Raw genomic sequence first — 13,776 nt, forward strand, 5'->3', positions numbered from 1 at the left:
CCGTGACGGAGGGAGTATATGTTTCGAATTTTACCACAGGAAATTTATGGCTGCAGATGCAGTTGTGCAATGGAGTGGGGGTGGTGGAGGAGAGGGGTGGATAGTTGGAGCAATGGAGAATGAAATGGTGCATTTAATTTTATAGTTACTATCCTCACAACTTATTTTATATAGGCAATAGTGAGTGAAGCGATGGCAGATCATAGATAAAGTTGCATAGAAAAGTAGTACTTGTCGACAATAATTATAGGTTGCCTGCCGAGTCTTGTCAAGATTAACCTTCATTTAACATATTGTATTATATGATGTGAAAATGATGATGTAGAATTTGCAGTTAAAGCAATTTTGCAATAGTTGTGGTTCTGTAAATGAAAATATACTGTCGGCGTCGTGCGTGGGTGCCAGCAGTCCTGAACTGGCGCAGAGAGGGCCGAACAGGAGGTCCCCACTCATGCAGCCTGTCTTGTCTGGAGACAAAATGTGGATCAACAACAATTCCCGTATGAGATGTTATCTGTCACATTAGAGCCGTTCTGTATATGGAATTGACATCACACACGCTGGACATCAAATGGCAATTTCATTTTATGCGATGGACCGAGTAAATGGCAATCACATCAACCACCAGCTAGCTGCGTAGCTAGATTAATAAGTTGCATGAGACCAAGAATTAAACTTGACGTCAGTGCCGAGAATTCGGCGCCGGCAAGCTAGCAATCGCATATGCCACTCGGGACAGCCACTCGGCGTCGTTGTTCTCCTTGCTCATCGGGTTCTTCTCCGCGCTCCCCTCGAACAGGAGCATGTCGCAGGAGCTGGGCGCCTCGGTGGCATCCAAGAGTTTCTGAGACGCCGCTTTGAGGCGCCCAGCACGTAGGTCACCGACCACGCCCTCCAGGGTCTTGTTCATGTCCCTGTAGTAGCGGAGGCACTCCCCGAGGTTCTTGACAAGGTCGTCGAGGACGAGCACCGTCGATGTGACGTTGGCCACGGTAAGGTTGGTGGCCACGACGGCGAGCTCACGTGCGTCCTTGGCGGACGCGGCCGCCGAGTCGGCCGAGAGCGCTTCCACGCAGGAGTCGTAACCCACTTGCCCACCGCGGCCGACATCGACGCATGTCCTTGTGATGATCGCGGGCAGAGTGCCGACGACGAGGCCGCCATCTCCGGCCGCCAGGAGGAGGACGAGGGTGAGGAGTAAAGCAACCTGAGGATGCATCGCCATATGACTATTGTCGTATCCTACTCACCTCACCGTGACGGCGTGTATTTATGCAGGCAACCAATAGAACCAATTAAGTAATAGCTGGAATGGACTGTATACGAAGTAAAATGAGTGATCTATATACAAAGCAAAATGAGTGAATCTACAATCTAAATTAGTCTATATACATCCGTATGTAGTCTATATTGAAATATTTAAAAAGACTTATATTAGGAACGGATGGAGTACAACGAAAGATAAAATTCCGTATTTACTGAGAGAAATTAGTTACTCCATTAATACCAAATCAATCAGATTTAGGCTGGTTATAATGGGGAGTATCATATACTAGTAGTATCATGTAAAGTGTATTGATACTACCTCCCTAATGCATTGTACTATCATATATTAGTATCATGTATATTTTATTTATTACCATGCATGACATGTAGTAGTATATCATTTATTATGATACGGTATCATGATACGATACTCAACTTTCATTTTCTTCATTTAATTCTATAACATCTTATCAAAATTGCCTAGTTAATATGCATGATGTTTGAAAATATTTGTCGTAAGAATGGATGTATCTAGATGTATTTTAGTTTTAGATACATCCATATTTATCCATTTGTCCGACAAGTATTTCCGGACAGAGGGAGTACTAAGTATGATATTTCCATTACGACCGGTCTTAGCCAACGCTTGAGTATCAGATTTTACATTAATGACTGCCATTCGTCGATCATAAATCCAGAGTCATAGGTTCTGGTATAAGATGGATGGTGGGGACATACAAACCCCGAGGATGACCGGTTCAACCAATCAAAACGCAAAGTTTTTGAAGTAATCTCTGCTGCTAAAAGGGTAGTTGGTAGGGCGGTGTGGACGGTTTGTTTTCACATTGCTGGCTTATTTTCGCAGCACCTTCCACTACCATCCCTCCACTCTGATTTTCCGTGGCAGGTACCGATTCAATTAAATCACACAAATATTATATAATTAAGACTATGAAAATCACACTATATATGTCCAATCACCTTCCTAAAAGACAGGCATAAGATTTTTCTCAATACCTTTCAAAATAAAATCAAATATTCGTAGGATAAGACGAGGATATTGCCTACAAACCGAAGATGTAACATACATGTGCAAGTTAGATAAATCTACTGCTCCATGTTTGGGATGCGTGGAGTGGAGCATGCAGGATAATGATCAAACTGGTGCTTGTTGTGTTGGTAACAATAACACTCACTGAAAGAGAGCAGTATGTAGAAGCAAGGTTAAAGTTTATATTTGGTGTAAAGTGTCACGAGAGCTGCTCCTACGCAGTTCAGGTGTATGTAACAGCAGACACTCCTCTGCTCTTGCTCTGTTCCTAGTTGCTACCACGCGTCGCAAACACACGACGGAAAGCAGAGCGCCCGGCAGGCAGGTGGAGCGGGAGGAGCTAGCACCGGCCCACCGGAAGGCAAGTTATAGTACGAACAACTTTAGCAGATGCGCTATATTCCCATTTTGCAAAATCGTTATATAGGCCATCCATAAAAAAATGTTTTATGGTAAATATTTGTGCGGTCAAATATTGACATGAACTAGAATTCATATGGATGCACGGAATTCATATAAAATAGGCATGCCTTAATAGTTTATATTCAAAATCACACGCAATATCAAGAGATAGCAAGTTTGTCCCTATGAATGCGCAATATCAAGCCACAAGCGGCCATGGTCAAATCAAGCAAATATGATTGTTGCAAAGATTGTTGCCACCACCACCGGCCATAGCACCACGATCACCATCTTCAACATCATGGCCCACCTGAGGGGTCGAGGATGAGCCCGACCTCGCGCCGCAACTGCCTTCTTCCTTGCCGGGCCCTTCGCTTGCGACTTTGGCTGACTGGCGGAAGGGGTGCAGGCGGCGGCCATCCTCGAGCCGACGACCGCGACGGGAGCAAGGACGACCACATCGGAAGAAGTTGGCACGACAACGGGCACGGCTCCATGGAACAATTAAAAATTTGCAACACCAACAAGGCGCCTTGCGGCACCAGGGTGATACTCGTTCGCACCCGCAATGGCTTCCAAACAATACCATCATGGGCCTTGGAGCACTTACCTAACCTATAGCCAGGGCCGGCCCTGTGTTTCGGGAGGCCCTAGACGAACTCGACGACATGGGCCCTTTAAATCCTAATACCATATTTATACGTATGTGTTTGCGTGATACATATATATATAACTTTATTTGCATAATACTAAAAGTAAACTTTCGACCACACATTTTTAGTTTGAAATTTGACTACAATAGTTGTTGGACAATGCAAAATAAAACAAACATGACATGATTATCTCAAATAGGAAACAAATTTATTTGCTTCTCTGTATACTTTCACAATCTTCATTGACCTTAACATCTGAATTTTCATGCTCGGAATTAGTTCCTTGCCTATGTTCTTCACTGACATCAACAATACTTGAAGATGTAAAATACTTTGTCAAAGAACCCTTCAGTGGTTGAATTTTCAAATGTATTTCTTTCTTTTTTTTCTTTTTTCAGCACCCGACAAATGCTTCTTAGGCAACATGGCATGCTAATGTCCTAATATTACGAAGCAAAGAGTAGACAACGAATTAGAAATTTATAGATCGGATGATCAGAACCCTAGACATGTACACAGAATGACAAAAAATTAAGATGATTGAATACATACTATGAAAGATTGAATTAGAAAATTATACATCAAAAAATAGATACTTCATGGGATGAATAGTTTAATATACGTACTAAAGAAACTACTGAAATTAGGGATGGACGAATGGATCAGGAACATCCGAACATGAATATTGGGTACGGACCTGCGTTTGCATACATATGTATTGCCATATTGCTGGAAGGCCGAGTTATCGGATTGCTGCGTGCCGTGGAGACAACGAGCGGCTGAGGCACCGAGCGAGGAACGACAGAGCGACAGGCAGATGAGACGACCAAGAAGAACCGACGAGCGACGAATGGGAAAAGTCAGATTTTTTTTATTTTTGAGAAGAAAGGGAAAGCCAGACATTCTGATTGATTTGTTTCACACGTATGCGTGTATCGAGCGGCTGTGACTTGCGTGTGCGACGCCTTGCTACGCATTACCAGGCGATCCGATGGGCCGAGCCCATCTTGTTTTCTTCCTCTCATAATTTTTTCCTTGTTTATTTTTTTCTGGACTATACTATATGTGTACTACATCATGGGCCCCCCTTCGGCCTGGGCCCTGGACCGTCGCCCCTCTGCCCATGCCCCAGGGCCGGCCCTGCCTATAGCACTAGGGCACTCTCTTCCCCGTCTAGTATCAAGTCATGTACAAAATGGGACTGACCATCGCCGCTTCAAGATGAGCTGACTTCTACAACGATAGACGCTTTGATGTAATCTAGAGCATAGTGTCGTGGACATTCACCAACAGTGGATACCAGTGCAGCGGAGCCTTTATCGTAGCGTCGACCGCTGAGAGCCAAGATCTGATACTCATCTTGTAGGAGCCCCGCTACGGACGCGCCCTGCTGCAGGCCTATCGCCGCCAATTGCCGCAAAGCAAGCGCAACACTCGCTAGAGTTCGCTGCCCTAGACTATTTCTCCCCTGTGCGCGCACGGTGGTGGGAGGACGATGGCTGAAATGTCTGGTGGCGTGGGGATCATAGATAGGAGTAGACCGGATGGCTTATGGGGCGATTGATTATCCCCCCAAATTATAAGGTTGACGCTTAGCACGCCCCTTCCGTTTTTTTTTTAATTTTGCTACTAACTTTTCTTTTATTAATTTTTCCTTGGCTTCTTTTGTTTTTTTACAATTTTTTATCTTCTTATTTTCTTTCGAGTATTTTACCCTTTTCTTTTTTCTTTTTATGTCTTCCTTTTCTATACATAATTTTTTTAAAGACGTGATAACCATTTTTGCAACGCTTTTTACAAAAACATGATGAATATTTTCTTAGATATGTGATGCACATTTCCAACATTTTGATATATGATGAACATTTCTTAGATACACGAAGAATATTGTTTTTAATATGCGACAACCTTTTTCAAATAGATACGTGTGCGACGAATATTTTTATAGATATGTGACAAAATGTGTATAAATACACAATGGACAACATTAAATATGCACAAACTAACCTGTGGTTGGATGGTTAAAGGGACTGTGGTATCCCCAGCCCACCAGGAATTTCCGGCGATGCGCATTCAATGGTGACTGCTTAGTCTTTCGGAGGTGCTCATAGGGGTAGGGTGTACGTGTGTGTTCATAGGGGTGAGTGTATGCGCGTGTATATGAGCGCTTGTGTCTGTACTGATATTAAAAAAACATTAAATATGCTATAAATATTTTTGACCATCATGATGATTTTTAAATGAACAAAAAAAATTCTGAAAGAAAATAAAAAGCCGGACATGGGCCTGGCCCAGGCGTGCGCCTGCGTGGGCGTTTCCACGTCTCTTCGTCGCACTGTGCAGGGAGTAGGGGCACTCATATGCTGCCTCTGAGACAAAATATGAAACGAGTAACAATCCCCGTATGAGATGTTATTTTTTTTGAGACAAATATGAGATGTTACAGCATCTCCAGCCGCGGCCTCAACAGGCCTTTCTCAGACGTTTTGCCGTGCCGGCGCCAAAAAACGGCCCAGTTGCGCTCCCAGAAGCCCGTTTTTCGCCGGCTCGGATTAAAACTGATGCCTGTGGACCCAGGCCGAACCCGACGCCCTGAGGGGCGCTTGGGGAGCCGGCACAAGCGAAAAAGGCGCGTGGGTCCGCCCTGGCGGCGACCCGAGGGTCTTTTCCCGTCGTTTCTTGACGCTTTTCCCTCACATCCCTCCCACTCGCTCGCCTTCCTCCCGCCACTCCCTCCTTTTCTCCCACCAAACCCCCTCCCGCTCGCCTTCCAGTCGCCGCCATGCCGTCGAAGAAGTACGCCATGCCGCGCGCGGCGGCAACCACGACTGGCACCGTGGCCCAGCCGAAGCAGAGGAAGCCGAGGGCGCCGCCATTGAAGCCACCGAGCATGTCGAACGCCGAGTGGAGGGTGGAAGTTCAGCGACGTGACGCAGTCACCACCGACCGGCGGAACAGGGCCATCGCCAAGAAGGCCCGCGACAACGCGGCACGCGCGGCGTCCTCCTCCTCATCGGTCGATCACGCGGGGATGATGAATCCACCCGTCGTCAGCCACGCCCAGTACGCGCCCTGGGGACAGCAAGGCGTCGGATCTCCATGGGGATCGTCGTCGCCCGGCTACGCCGACGGCGACGCGCACGGTGGGTTCAACCCAAACGTGATCTTCCCCCATGGCCACCCCGCGACGTGCACACCCTCGCCCGCCTTCGTCGGCGTGCAGTACCCTCCATACAACTACTCGCCGCCCGCCTACGCGTCCACACCGACGCCCCATCTCCGTCGTGGACCGCTGCCCTTCTCGCACCTCGGCGACACCGACGACACAAGAGCCGACATGGACGACATCATCGCGACAGGATCGACCGCGGCCGCCGCGTCTCCCGGGTTCGCCACCCAGGACGAGGTAGTGGATCTCAGCGGCGACATGGAGGCCGAGCTCGGCTACGTCTACGGCGAGGACGCGCACGAAGCGCAGGAACCCGAGGAGGAGGAGGAGGACGAGGAGGAGGAGGAGGAGCCGGCTCCTGATCCGACGAAGAGGCGCCAGAAGAAGAAGCGGGCGGCTAGGCCAGGCGAACCACACATCAAGTGGACGTCCAAGGAGGAGGAATGCCTCGCCGAAGCATGGAAAGTCGTCTGCCTCGACCCGACCACCGGCACGAACCAGAGCTTCGAGACCTACTGGGACCGCATCAAGGCCGAGTTCGACGAGCAGAAGCTCGTCGACCCCTACTTCAAAGGCATCTACATGCAGCGCGGCTCCAAGGCGATGGCGAACCATTGGAGGCATATCTAGGGGGCGTGCAACAAATGGCATGGAATCGTCGAGGAGGTCGCGGCTCGCCCGGAGAGCGGCGCCAGCGTTGAGGATCAGGTACGCACGCCGTTCGCCCGCATCTCTTCGTCGTCTACGCCCGCCGCCCGCTAACTGTTTGTTCCTCCGCGCAGTTGCTGCGCATGTTCATCATGGATCGGCGCGACAACCTCGACGCCGACTTCAAGTACCTCCACGTCTACAAGCGCATTGACAAGTGCGAGAAGTGGGCGGAAGTCCGACGTACCCTCGACAAGGCCAAGGAGACATACAAGCCGGACGCGACGACTCCGGGCGCGTCAGAGGGGCGGCCGGATGGCCACAAATTGGCAAAGAAGGGGAAAAATGCCGACGCGGCAACCGCGCGAGTGCAGAAGTCCATCGAGCATTGCCTCGCCGACGCCCAGGCCCGGGCCGTCCTACGTGAAGAGAAGACCGAGGCGCGGTGGTCGTCGCTGATGACGAACAGCGCCATCAAGCTCGACCTGCTTCAGACCAACGTCGACCTGCTCCGGACGAACGTCGCCGCAAAGAAGAGGAACACCAACATAGCTTTTCTGATGGGAGGGGCGGACATGCTCCAGAGCAACGACGAGCAGCTCAGGGCGTGGTACATGGCGGAGCGCGGCCTCATCCTGAACCAGATGCAGACGGCAACGCCGACGATGCCGACGACGCCAACTCCCGCGCCCACGGCCACACGGACGCCAAGCCCGAACGACGCCTCTACATCGCCGCCCAGCAGTACCGAAGCCGCGCCGACACAGCCCAGCACCGAAGCAGTTCCGACACCGCCGATCCCGCGCATGCCGACTCCGCCAACGCCTGGAGCCGACCCCGCCGAGTGATTCGTTGCGCACGCGAACTTGCAGCGTGCGGCGCTCTGTTTTTTGTAACGCCAGACTACGTCCGATCGCCGGATTTGTGGCGTCTTTTGTGAGCGGGAACGACCTAGTTCAAATTTCCCACATACTGGGGCCGGCGCTTGGGGGCGTGACTGGGAGCTAGGTCGCCCCCAAGGGCCGAACTAGCGCCGGCACGCCACCAGGCCGCTCTATTTAGGCGCCCTGGGGGGCCGAACGGCTGGAGATGCCCTTATCTGTCACATAGAGTTTAGGGCAGTGGTAGGCGGCGTACCGGCCCAAATTTGGGCTGGTCGTACCGCAGTTCTACGATTAGCGTGCGTGTGACCGCTCGATTTGCCAGCTGGCCCACGCCCGTCGTCGTCTTCATCTTCCACCATCGCGAGATCCCCACATCCTCCCTCTCTGTGTATTTTCCCGAACCGTGCGCCGCCCCCACCGGGCTGCAGACCTCGCAGCAGGTCGTCCCTCGCCCCCCCTGACAGATCGCAGTTGGCCGCCCTCCGCATTGTTGCCGGTTGTCGCCCGGTTCCAAGGGGACGCCATCACCCCTTGTAGCTAAAACAACGCAAAGACGGCCGGTGCCTCTCACCTTGCAGTACCTAGCCCCGCCCCCGTTGCCGTAGCGCGTCCGTCGCGGCAGCACCGTGCTGCCGGCCGCACCTCTCGCCATTGTCTGCTCGTACCATCGGCGTTCCCTTGGCTGAAGCTTTTTCCACATATACTGTTGAAGCTTTTAAGGCGAATGGTTGAAGATTTTCATGCAAATGGTTGAAGCCCTTTCCTTTTCGCTGTACTCGAATGAAGCTTTCTCAAATGCTGGTTGAATCTTTTCACATACAGTTGAAGCTTTTCAGGCAAATGGTTGAAACTTTTTTGGTTTTCATTGTGCCCGATTTGAAGCTTTATCAAAACGCCGGTTGAAACTTTTTCCATACAAGTTGCAGCTTTTTCTGTCAATGTTGTAGCTTTTTTCATTGTACGGTGCCCCGGTTGAAGCTTCGTCTATCGCCGGTTGAAACTTTACCTGTCAATTATTGAAGCTTTTTTTGTCAACATTTGTAGTTTTTTCCACTGCGCAATGCCCTGTTGAAGCTTTCTCTATTGCTGGTTGAAACTTTTCCCTTGCACAGTTGAAGCTTTTTCTTTCAACAGTTGCAGCAAACGTGAGCAAGGTTCCCCAGCTAGCCCATGGTGACCGTTGCAGCTCGCCACCCGTGCGAGATGCAGCTGCATCGCGCGCTGGGTCGCACCTCGCAGCCGTGCTGGATGCAACCATGCCCCTTGCCTGTGTCGCGCGTGTCCAGTCGGCCTTGTGGTAGCTTGGACGAGCCATGGAGATGAGGGCGTTTGGCAGAGCCGTGGGGCGTGGGTTATCGTTGAGTGAGTGGAAGGGGGGTGGTAGGAGAGCGCGCAGCCATGGCGGCGAGCGTAGGAAGAGAGGAGGAGCATGGCCATGGCGGAGCGTGCGGGAGAGAGGAGAAACAAGGAAGGGATGTGCGTGGGCCTGCAGAACACGTGGCACTTTGGCGTTGGTGGGTGTAGCGCCGCGCGCGTGAGTTCGGCAGGCGCGCCGCACACAAGCGTTTTCCTTCATTTTATGCGATCGATCGAAAAACGGGAAATCAAATCAATCACCATCTAGCTGCGTAGCTAGATTAATAAGCCGCATGAGACCAAGAGTTAAACTTGACGTCGGTGCCGAGGATCCGGCGCCGGCAAGGTAGCAATCGCATATGCCAGTTGGGAGAGCCAGTCGGCGTAGATGTTCTCCTTGCCCAATGGGTTCTTGTTCGCGCTCCCCTCGAACAAGAGCAGGTCGCACCTGTCGGGATCTTGGTTGGCCTCCAACAGTTTGTCGGACGCCGCTTCGACGCGCCCGGCACGGAGGTCACCCAGCGCGCCCTCCAGGGTCCTGTTCATCTCCCTGTAGTAGCGGAGGCAGCCGCCGAGGTTCTTGACGAGGTCCTCGACGACGAGCACCGTCGACGTGACGTTGGCCATGGTGAGGCTGGTGGCCACGACGGCGAGCTCACGTGTGTCCTTGGCGGACGCGGCCGCCGGGTCGGCCGAGAGTGCGCCCACGCAGGAGTCGTACTCGTAACCCAGTTGCCCACCGGATCGGCCGACAGCGGCGCATGTCCTTGTGATGATCGTGGACGGAGTGCCGACGGCGAGGATGCCGTCTCCGGTAGACAGGAGGAGGATGAGGGCGAGGAGTTGAGCAGCCTGAGGATGCATCGCCATATGACTGACTGTCGTCGGTCGTACTCACCTCACCCTCACCCTCACCGTGACTGTCGTCGGTCCTACTCACCTGTCACCTCACCCTCACCCTCACCGTGACTGTCGGCGTGTATTTATGCCGGCAACGAATAGAACAGATTAAGTAATAGTTGGAATGAAATCAATATTTTGATTTTGCAATCTTTACCAAATCAATCAGACCTAGCTAGCTAGCGCTTTAGTGTCTTTAACGACGCAAGATAAAATCCCGTGTTTATTGGGAGAAATCAGTTACTAGATCGTGTGTTAATGACTGCCATTCGTCGATCATAAATCAGAAAGTTTGGAAGTAATCATACATGGTTTATTTTCACTTATTTTTGCCTCACCTCCCATCACCACCTCTCAACTCTGATTTTTCATGGTAGGTGCCGATTCAACTAAATCACGTAAATATTACGTAAATCAATAATTTCAAAACTCACACCATATATGTGCAATCACTTTTCTAAAAGATAGCCATAGAAATTGTCTCAATAACCATCCAAAATAAAATCAATTATTTCTCAATAACAAATTGCTAATCCCGTGCCATACATCATTTTCTTATCTATTATTATCTCTACTATTGCATCACAGTCACAATTTTTCCTAATAAAAAATAAAATCTTATATCTTGCATATCTCTAACATTAAAAGGGAATCCCTCATGTTACCTTGGTCGATCTCCTCCCTCCCACCGAACGACCCCACCTCCTCGCCATCCATGTTAAAATGTCATGCCAGGTGTTGCTCCGGTCACCGGCGAGATAGAGTAGGACATGAGACACATAGTGGTTAACATGACTCGAGTCACTGCCTACCATGCTACTCTTCCTGTCGGAGCATGTCGCTTGCACGTCTCCGGTGGACGTGGGATCGATGATGGATTCGTCGTGGTCGGAACCAGCTACGTGCACCACAACAGGTTTGCGGCGTCCGGGGTGGCCGTGCACCATACACAGCGTCGAAGAGTGTGACTCCGCCTCGCCAACATCCGCCACGATGGCTGCTGCCACCTCTCGCACCCGCTGCCTTGCACAGTGTGCATGTTGCACCTGTTGGAAATATGCCCTAGAGGCAATAATAAATTAGTTATTATTATATTTCCTTGTTCATGATAATCGTTTATTATCCATGCTAGAATTGTATTGATAGGAAACTCAGATACATGTGTGGATACATAGACAACACCATGTCCCTAGTAAGCCTCTAGTTGACTAGCTCGTCGATCAATAGATGGTTACGGTTTCCTGACCATGGACATTGGATGTCATTGATAACGGGATCACATCATTAGAAGAATGATGTGATGGACAAGATCCAATCCTAAGCATAGCACAAGATCGTGTAGTTCGCATGCTAAAGCTTTTCTAATGTCAAGTATCATTTCCTTAGACCATGAGATTGTGCAACTCCCGGATACCGTAGGAATACTTTGGGTGTGCCAAACGTCACAACGTAACTGGGTGGCTATAAAGGTGCACTACGGGTATCTCCGAAAGTGTCTATTGGGTTGGCACGAATCGAGACTGGGATTTGTCACTCCGTGTGACGGAGAGGTATCTCTGGGCCCACTCGGTAGGACATCATCATAATGTGCACAGTGTGATCAAGGAGTTGATCATGGGATGATGTGTTACGGAACGAGTAAAGAGACTTGCCGGTAACGAGATTGAACAAGGTATCGGGATACCGACGATCGAATCTCGGGCAAGTATAGTACCGCTAGACAAAGGGAATTGTATACGGGATTGATTAAGTCCTTGACATCGTGGTTCATCCGATGAGATCATCGTGGAACATGTGGGAGCCAACATGGGTATCCAGATCCCGCTGTTGGTTATTGACCAGAGAGTTATCTCGGTCATGTCTGCATGGTTCCCGAACCCGTAGGGTCTACACACTTAAGGTTCGATGACGCTAGGGTTATAGGGAATAGATATAAGTGGTTACCGAATGTTGTTTGGAGTCCCGGATGAGATCCCGGACGTCACGAGGAGTTCCGGAATGGTCCGGAGGTAAAGATTTATATATGGGAAGTCCTGTTTTGGTCACCGGAAAAGTTTTGGGTTTTATCGATAACGTACCGGGACCACCGGGAGGGTCCCGGGGTCCACCAAGTGGGGCCACAAGCCCCGGAGGGCTGCATGGGCCAAGTGTGGGAGGGGACCAGCCCCAGGTGGGCTGGTGCGCCCCCCACAAGGGCCCAAGGCGCCTAAGGGGAGGAAGGGGGGCAAACCCTAAGGGCAGATGGGCCTTAGGGCCCATGCCTGGTGCGCCTCCCTCTCCCTCCACCTGGCCGCCACCCAGATGGGATCTGGGGGCTGCCGCCACCCCTAGGGAGGGAACCCTAGGTGGAGGCGCAGCCCCTCCCCTCCCCCTATATATACTTGAGGTTTGGGCTGCCCAAGACACACGAGTTCCTCTCCTTCTTGGCGCAGCCCTACCCCTCTCCCTCCTCGTCTCTTGCGGTGCTTGGTGAAGCTCTGCTGGAGTACCACTCTCTTCCACCACCACCACGCCGTTGTGCTGCTGCTGGATGGAGTCTTCCTCAACCTCTTCCTCTCTCCTTGCTGGATCAAGGCATGGGAGACGTCACCGGGCTGTACGTGTGTTGAACGCGGAGGTGCCGTCCGTTCGGCACTAGGATCTCCGGTGATTTGGATCACGATGAGTACGGCTCCTTCAACCCCGTTCTCTTGAACGCTTCCGATTAGCGATCTACAAGGGTATGTAGATGCACTCTCCTTCCCCTCGTTGCTGGTTTCTCCATAGATAGATCTTGGTGACACGTAGGAAATTTTTTGAATTTTTGCTACGTTCCCCAATAGTGGTATCAGAGCTAGGTCTATGCGTAGTTTCTATGCACGAGTAGAACACAAAGTAGTTGTGGCGTTGATTTTGTTTAATATGCTTACCGTTACTAGTCCAATCTTGATTCGGCGGCATTATGGGATGAAGCGGCCCGGACCGACCTTACACGTACTCTTACGTGAGACTGGTTCCACCGGCTGACATGCACTAGTTGCATAAGGTGGCTAGCTGGTGTCTGTCTCTCCCACTTTAGTCGGATCGGATTCGATGAAAATGGTCCTTATGAAGGGTAAATAGCAATTGGCATATCACATTGTGGTTTTTGCGTAGGTAAGAAACGTTCTTGCTAGAAACCCATAGCAGCCACGTAAAACATGCAAACAACAATTAGAGGACGTCTAACTTGTTTTTGCAGGGTATGCTATGTGATGTGATATGGCCAAAGGATGTGATGAATGATATATGTGATGTATGAGATGATCATGTTCTTGTAATAGGAATCACGACTTGCATGTCGATGAGCATGACAACCGGCAGGAGCCATAGGAGTTGTCTTAATTTATTTATGACCTGCGTGTCAACATAAACGTCATGTAATTACTTTACTTTATTGCTAACCGTTAGCTGTAGTAGTAGAAGTAA

The 13,776-nt window shown here is 50.4% G+C and overlaps 1 protein-coding gene and 1 pseudogene across 1 annotated transcript; both read right to left on the reverse strand.

Annotated features, from left to right (window-relative positions):
* Nucleotides 1-515: 515 nt before the first annotated feature.
* On the reverse strand, nt 516-1,232 carry LOC125554301 (uncharacterized). The gene has a single exon (XM_048717877.2). The coding sequence runs from the start codon at nt 1,223-1,225 to the stop codon at nt 683-685; it is 543 nt and encodes a 180-aa protein (XP_048573834.1). The 5' UTR covers nt 1,226-1,232; the 3' UTR covers nt 516-682.
* Nucleotides 1,233-9,528: 8,296 nt separating this feature from the next.
* On the reverse strand, nt 9,529-10,393 carry LOC125554304 (uncharacterized; annotated as a pseudogene).
* Nucleotides 10,394-13,776: the final 3,383 nt, after the last annotated feature.

The sequence above is a fragment of the Triticum urartu genome, chromosome 4A, assembly GCF_056163025.1.
Source record: "Triticum urartu cultivar PI428250 chromosome 4A, HENAU_Tu73, whole genome shotgun sequence".
NCBI classification, from domain to species: Eukaryota; Viridiplantae; Streptophyta; class Magnoliopsida; order Poales; family Poaceae; genus Triticum; species Triticum urartu.

Coding starts and splice junctions, on each gene's coding strand:
- LOC125554301 (XM_048717877.2), bottom strand. CDS start 1,225: ATGGCGATGCATCCTCAGGTTGCTTTACTCCTCACCCTCGTCCTCCTC.